The 8,151-nt window shown below is 42.5% G+C and overlaps 1 protein-coding gene across 1 annotated transcript; it reads right to left on the bottom strand.

Moving 5' to 3' along the window:
• Nucleotides 1–281: 281 nt before the first annotated feature.
• On the bottom strand, nt 282–6,502 carry SLPI (secretory leukocyte peptidase inhibitor). Its single transcript, XM_015418029.1, has 3 exons — nt 6,368–6,502; nt 3,779–3,922; nt 282–887 (listed from the first exon to the last, which is right to left on the bottom strand). Exons 1-3 carry the CDS (start codon nt 6,453–6,455, stop codon nt 883–885), a joined length of 237 nt encoding a protein of 78 aa, XP_015273515.1. The 5' UTR covers nt 6,456–6,502; the 3' UTR covers nt 282–882.
• Nucleotides 6,503–8,151: the final 1,649 nt, after the last annotated feature.

Here is an 8,151-nt window from a genome sequence, read left to right as displayed (position 1 = left end):
GGAATGGAAAAAGTTGTGGAAAACTTTGCCTCCCCCCCACACCTTCTAGCATATGCAAGCAATCTTAAAGACAGCGCAAGGAAATGAAATCTGAAAGCAGAGTGAAAATATCATGGCACTATCCAATCAGCTCAAATATGAAATTTGAGAGAAATTTCATTCAGATTATTAGTTACATCACCAAGGTTAATGAACAGGACTTCACAACTACTGCATAAAATAGTTTATTGCATTTAAAAAGTTCCAAATATCGAATTCAAAGATAATTGGGATATCGGACTCTTCCATTTAAAAACTCCCATTTATGCAAAGTTATTCCCTGTTGCAGAAAAGCCACATGGTAAAAAAATAAGCTGTATTCTTGGCTTGCTGAATTTCCATAATGATTTCAGATGGAAAATAGCTTTTGGAGGTGTAAAGTTTTTGCTGCAACACTGCAAAAAAAAAAAAAAAAAGACACATTGCAATAGGAACCCAATAAGATATAAAAGGTTTTTTGTTGTTGTTTTGTAAAAGTGAACATAAAAAGATTATGTTACTATGGTTTAGATTTCATGCAGTATAGATCATCAGCAAAAGTGTGGTTTCTAAAAGTTGCATTAATAGGTAATGTGTATAGAGGCTGAAGTGATGAAGCAAGAGTTTATACTTTCCCCTCTTCAGATCAAGCCCAAAAAATAGCTACTGACTGCCCCTTCAAACACTGTGTACTTCTTCCTGGGGTTCAGGCTGGATTGGTTGCTGCCGAAGATCTGGTTCAATGATACACTCAGCTGGAGTTGTCTTCTGCAACTGTGGTTCGTTGACTGGTGATTCCCATTCACAAGAACATTCATGGGTGATAGTGTTTGCTCGTTCTGGGCATCCATCAGTGAAACAAGACTATACTAAATGAAAGAAGGGGAAAGAAGGGAAACACAAGTCATGCTACTACCACAAATAATGAATTTGTTGTGGAAGTCACCCCATTCTGCAGTCTTTGATGTGGATTATAAAGCTTCTCTTCCCCTGCTCTAAGGACCAAATGACCTCCAAGAGCATCAGCACAATAATTTAGTAGGCTGGATTTGATAGTCTGACTCCCACATTTTCCAAATACGTATAGAGCTGCACAAATGAATGTTACTGATGATTAAACATATCCCAAATCATGGGTAGACTCAACAGTTCAATTTGCTAGCGAATAGCTCTAGTGAAGAAAAATGATGTCTATAATGATGTCATAGGCTGAGCCAGGTATGAGCCATATCAGAATTAATGTTCTCCCCGCAATAATGGAAGAGCACTCTTTTGTGAATGGGAAGGAAAAGGCCATTAAAGCTGTCTACTCAAGGGCAGCTTTCGTCATTGCTTAAGGATAAATCAGTGGGCACTTAACATTTATTCTTCTGGCTTGGGGATAAACTGGTATTGGCATTGGAATTTATTTTAACGTAACTAACATTTTATTTATTGGTTTGGTTGCTCGATTTGTATACTGCTGTTTGACCAGAATTCCCAAAGCACTTCACAAAAGAAAAAGAACGAGAAGGAGGAGAAGAAAGGGGGGGGACCCTAAAAAAGAAAAGAAAAACCCTAACCCCCCCCGAACTAAAATTGTTAAATAATTGGACCCATGAGAAGAATAATGCGTAGGGAGGGAGGATCAAAGAGCCAGAGCATATGTAGGAAGAAGTTTGAAATACTGAAACTCAGAACAATCAAAAGGACCAAGAGAAAAATATACAGCATAAAACATAATGTAAACAGTCAACTAAAAGTCTCCTGTATTAAAATTGGTTTATAAATCAAGTAGCTTTAATTTTGACATAAAGGTAAAGGTAAAGGTTCCCTTGCTCGAAAGCCAGTCAAGTCCGACTCTAGGTTTGCGATGCTCATCTCCATTTCAAAGCCGAAGAGCCAGCGCTGTCCGAAGACGTTTCCGTGGTCATGTGACTGGCATGACTAAACACCAAGGCACATGGAACGCTGTTACTTTCCCACCGAAGTGGTACCTATTTATCTACTTGCAATTTCTTGCTTTCGAACTGCTAGGTTGGCAGGAGAATTTTAACATACGTTAGCTTATATTTAGGTTTCTTCAGTTTTGTACGAACTGACAATGTTCCCAATGTACCCTTAGGGTCCCTCTATTTTGAAATCATTGATTATAGAGATAGGTACTTCTGGTCTTCTTCAGAACAGGTGCTTTAAGGAAGCACCGTTGAACTCCACCGTTGAACTCCAATAGCTATGGGTCTATGTCTATCCCTCACCCACTGCAATTAGACTCATATTATTCCTAACTAGATTATACATCAGGGTTGTGGCTGTGTGGGACTGGATCTGCAACCATACTGAGCTTCAGTGTAGTATGCCTTCACAATGAATAATAATGAATTCCCCCTATAATAAGGGCAGGAGCAGGGCAGGAAAACAATAGGATACTTCTTTCTTTTACTCCATTGGGGATAAGCTTCTTCTTCTGCAGAAACAAAATCTATGCTACAGGAAAAAGATAGCCACGCTCTTTGGCAACATCACATCTCATGTTACTTCCAGTGGCACTTATTCCCAGGCCCATAGCCAGGATTTTTTAAAGTCAGGGGGCATTGAAATTTCTTAGGGGGCACTGGCTAACCAAACTAAAGGTAATTTAATTCAGTTCCTGGGGGGAATAGAGAGGTGCTGTCTGGCTCCATGTGGCCACCGTAGCTGGCCCTTCGTGCCAGACAACTGTGCAGGAATACTCGGCTCCTTCCCCACATCTGCCACTGCTCGGGGGCCCTTGGCTGGATGAAAAGTCATGGGGCCTTGACAGTAAGTTGGGAGGCCTAGCCCCAAGATGCCCCACTGTAGGTAGCTATAGGCCTGCTTATTCCCTCCCTTGAATGTATACATCCATTTTGTACATCTCCATATAAGATTCAAAAGTCCCATTTTCCATTTTCTCTGCTATTGTTTCCCACTTTCTAAGAGCAGAATCTTCCTCGTGTCAATGATGAGCTGCAAGGACAAGGATTCTTAATTCCCCCCACTTTGATTTAAGGAAATATACACATGCACACACGCACATGTGCATCAGGTGAGGTGTTCTGTTGAGTCACAACTGACTCATGGCAACCTCATGAAGTTCCATGGCTTGCAAGCTCTGACAGGACATTACTACATGCACACGTACATAAAGCAATATTATCTAGAAAGAAGCTGAAGCATTAAAATTAAAAAAGGGATAATCAGAATTAATTGCTTAGGCATTTCCCTCTGTCACGATGGCAACATTAGTATGATGATATGCACCTGCGATCACATTGCTCATGACAGTAGGCAGTTTTCTTTCCTGGAGTCAGACATCTTTGTGGTGCCCAAAATTTACATATCACTCCAAACATTCCAAATTGGATTGAGCAATGGCAATGCAAATCATACTTCGTGCTTGCAGCAAAAGATGCAGAGTTGTTCTTCATAATGTCTCTATTATTATTTATCACAGAGGAAGGGGGCGGAGGCTCTTGATACTGCTAAGAGATTTCATTCTTGATTCTTCTCATGCAAGCCATAACAGATCCCACTACTCTCTGCCATGATTTGCATTCCATAAGAAAACCTTATGCTTTTCTTTTTCCCCAGCCAGCTGCCTTTGGATCTTCTTGAGCACCCTGGGACATTTCACTTTGCACTTTCCAATTTACTATCCTTGCAGGAATAGCCATGTTATCTCCCAGCTGTGAAAACCTCTAGCATCAAGGGCAACAACCTGCCCTGCTTCAAGGTAATATAGCAGTCTGGGCTACAGTACCTGGATCGACGCAATCTCTCCCACATATCATTAGACAGCACTTCATTGGCCCTTCACAATCAAAATCATAATTGCAATAATTAGGTGGGTCGATCATCCTGCATCTTCCAGGAGGTATTGGACATTGTCCAGGTTTCTTGAGACCTGAGGGAAAAAAGAGTCAAATGAAAAACGGATTCATAACTGTTGTGTTTCTAGTGCTGAGATTGGCTGGCCAAGTCATGAACTAGTAGCATTCCCTTTTCTGTGTGTTCTCTCCTGGTCTGCAAATACCCAAATGCAGGTTACAGAGTGAAGCATTACCCCAAATTGATCCTACATCAAATTCATTAGAGCGTCATCTTTCCCAGAGAGTATTCCCAGCTAAGTCATGAATGAAACGATTTGTTATTTATTTAGAAGAAGAAGAAGAAGAGATTGGATTTATACCCCGCCCTTCACTTGGAGTCTCAGAGCGGCTTACAGTCTCCTTTCCCTTCCCCTCCCCACAACAGACACCCTGTGAGGTGGGTGGGGCTGAGAGAACTCTGACACAAACTGCTCTTTTTCAAGGACAGCTATGCCAGAGCTTGTGACTGACCCAAGGTCACATCAGCAGGTGCAAGTGGAGGAGTGGGGAATCAAACCCGGTTCTCCCAGATTAGAGTCTGCGCACTTAACCACTACACCAAACTGGCTCTCATTAATACTTCATTAATACTCCGTCTTTCTCCACAGTGAGGGCTCAAAGTGGCTTATATCATTCTGTCTCCTCCACTGTATCCTCCCAACAACCCTGTGAGTCAGTTTAGACTGAGGGTGTGGGGCTGGCCCCAGATTTCCCATCTAGCTTCCATGGCAGAGTGGGGAGTTCAATCTGGGTCTCCTAGAACCTGTTCTAAAATTTTAACTACAACACCACACTGGTTCTGACATGTCTAGGCACTGGGCACACAGTGTGGTTGGCACAGGGTGATGTGTACTTGTTTCTAACAAGTATACAGCTGGGAACACAGTTCTGGAAAACACGAGTTGCTTCGCTAATGTGGAATCAATCTCATTGGAATGTGTGCATTTGCTGTGCTCTGGTGAAAAACAAGGGCTATGTCATCCAACCTTAATCGAAAGAATCTACAACAGATTTCAGAATTGTACTAAGTCTGTTTTTAAACTTTCCAGCTCTCAGAAAATATTGTCAACATGACTAGGGTTACCAACTGTCAGGTATAGTACATCCTCATTTGGAATTTTAGCTCTTGATTCAACATATTAAATTAATTAGGTAGATTCAAGTCCAGTAGCACCTAGAGACCAACAAGGTTTTTTAGGGCATGAGCTTTGCTGAGTCAAAGCTCTCTCTGTCAGATACAAAGATTTTTGGCATAGGAGCTTTCAAGAGTCAAAGCTCCCTTCGCAGGCCCGTAGCTACAGTGGGGCATCTCAGGGCGCAACCCCCCCGACTTATTACCAAAGCCCCCCCCCGATTTCCCATCCAGCCCCCCCACCCCGACTTCCACCTTTTTATTTTATTTGTGGCACTCCCTTAGGGGTGTGTAAGGGGGTGTATACAGTGTGCCCCCCCCAATTTAGTAATCTTGGCTATGGGCCTGTCCCTTTATCAGTTACCTCATATCTCAAAAATCTTAGAATCACAGAATCATAAAGTTGGAAGGAACATCCAGAGTCATCTAGTCCAACCCCCTACACAATGCAGGAAATCCACAAATACCCCCCCACACACACTGAGTGACCCCTGTTCCATGCTCAGAAGAAGACAAAAAAACCTCCAGGATCCCCAGCCAAACTGGCCTGGAGAAAAATTGCTTCCTGACCTCTTGTTGGTCTCTAAAGTGCTACTGGACCGAAGTCTAGCTGTTCTACTGAAGAACAACACAGCTACCCTATGAAACTACCTTAAATGAACTAGACATTTTGAACTGGGAATCTAATTTTTTGTTGATCCCATTTCTTGACCAGATTAGCTCTACTTCCTGACTCGCCAAAACCTATGAGAAGTCACCTCCTGCTCCACCAAAACCTACCAGGCTCACCCTCTGAGTTACTAAAACATGTCCATAGCTGCCCAGGCTCCATTCTTACATAAAGGCATTCTCCATCACTTCCCCTGTCATCTTCTCACTTCCATCATTTCCCACCCCACATTGCAAGAATACTACAGTAATGTAGGGACTACAATTTTTAAAGCCTCCTGATGGCGTGGGGAGGGGGAATAGTGGATGACAGAAGTAAAATGATGGTGGTGTGTGTGGAAGGTTTGAAAATGCATGCAGATCCACTTTGACAGCGACCTTTCAGGAAAGACCATAGCAAAGCAGGTTTGGGAGAGAACAAAACAAAGCAAAGGAAAACCCAGAAAGTGAAGAGCTGGAAGACGATATTGTGTGTGGATCCTCTGAAAAACACTGGTTTGGTTTGGAAGCCAAATCAAAGTGGACATGCAGCTTTGGTAGATCCCAAATCATGCACCCTCTTTAAAATCATTGCATTAAATGACATACTAATGAAAAAGAAATACAATTTTTAGCTAAGCTGGAAGGCCCCTTTGCTCCTGGAAGACCCCTTGAGGCAGAAGATGCTTTTGGAACTTACCATATGGGATGGTTATACCAGATGTTGGCTGCATCTCTGCCCAAAGGACTAGGAAGCCCACAATGAGGATGGCACTCAAAGTCTTCATATTGCTGGCAGGAACAAGATCTAAATGTAGTTCAAGACTGAACTGTGTTGGCATTTAACCTGCTGTATTGGGAGGGCAGGGTTAGGAGGCAATAATTAATTGTCTCCTGACATCCTCATACCTGCCAGGTACCGCTTGCTAATTGAGCTGTTCAGCATCTGTACTTACCCTCTTGCAACATAGATACTGAAATTAATTGGGTGGTTATTTTCATAACAGAACTTCTAACACTTCTCTGTGCTTTTGTGTCTGAATTTTACGGTCTTAAGACCAACATACAGAGTAAACATAATATGTGAGGGAGAGAAGAAGAAGAAAACAGTCATACAAAAATAGAAATCTGAATTTAAGAACTTTTAAAATGTGATTCCCGCAATCTAAGAATTAATGCACAAAACTCAGCAACTGAATGTGTAATCTCTACATTCTTATGAACTGTATCTCTTAAGACTTGCAACTGAAGCAGTCTCATGACTCAATGCCCATCCTATATGAAGCAACCGTTTGGTTTTTTTCCAATTGCTAAATTCTTCCATGGTTCTAATTAGGTGTTTAGTTTTTTAAAAACAAAGCATTTAAGTTGTGTGAGTTGCCTGTGTGCTACTTTGGTAGTCAGGCAGGATGAAAGTTTCTTCAATAAAAAGTTGTCTTTACTTTGAGGGGCTGTGGCTCAGTGGAAGAGCATCTGCTTTGCATGTAGAAGGTCCCAGGTTCAATCCCCAGCATCTCTAGTTAAAAGGATCATGTACTTGATGATGTAAAGGCTTTGACCAGAGATCCTGGAGAATGACTGCCAATCACAGTAGACCAGTTGTCCCCAAGGAAACCTGTGGACACCATGATACCTGACAACTGTTTTTTAGAAAGTGGGAGGGGCCAGGTGGAGCTTTTCCCCAGTAGGGCTTCTCATTGGCCACTGGAGATCTGATTGGCTGTGCAGATTTTTAAACAGTTGCTTCAGCAGCAATTTTCCATTGCTTTCCATTGGCTGCCTGAAGATAAGCTGTATGTATGCAAGAAAATAATTTTAAGCAATATGTTTAACAGGTAGCCTGTTAAACAGAGCTTTGGCCTGAAATGTTCAAAGTTACTATTAGAGTTATGCATGATCTCACTCCCTGACATTTTGTGGTTGGCTCCACCTCTTCTGGCAGCCATTTTTGGTAGGCTTCCCTCCTGCAGCAGCCATTTTGTGGTTGCACCACCACCCTGCATCAGAATTCCGAAGTTGTCTGCAGGCTCAAAAAGGTCGGGGACCCTTGCAGTAGATAGTGCTGACCTAGAAAGACCACTGATTTGACTTGATATTAGGAAGTTCACATATTCATGTGAATCAGATCACATGGATTCTTTGGCCTCAGTATTGTCTACTGTGGCCGTGGCACTTTGGGAAGAGAAAGTTCTTTCCCAATACTTGCTACGGGGAACTGATGAAGAATTTCTACATGCAAACCATGTACTCTATTCCTAAGCCACAGTCACTCCTTGTACCTGGGAAGGGAGATGCCAGGGGGGGTATTCTACCCTAGCCTTCTCCCTGACCTGTTAAAACTTGACATGTCAGTTCACACAGTAAAATTCAGTTGGAAAGTGCACTGAAAGTGGATTGAAAGTGGATTATTTAGTGTGTGTGACCGCAGCCAAAGAGGCAGGGCTGGCTCACTCACTCGGCGAACGAGGCGCTCGCCTAGAGCGC

The sequence above is a fragment of the Gekko japonicus genome, unplaced genomic scaffold, assembly GCF_001447785.1.
Source record: "Gekko japonicus isolate JY-2015 unplaced genomic scaffold, Gekko_japonicus_V1.1 scaffold1270, whole genome shotgun sequence".
Classification (NCBI taxonomy): Eukaryota; Metazoa; Chordata; class Lepidosauria; order Squamata; family Gekkonidae; genus Gekko; species Gekko japonicus.
The sequence above is the reverse complement of the archived record's forward strand: the minus strand, read 5'-3'. Positions and strand labels throughout refer to the sequence as shown.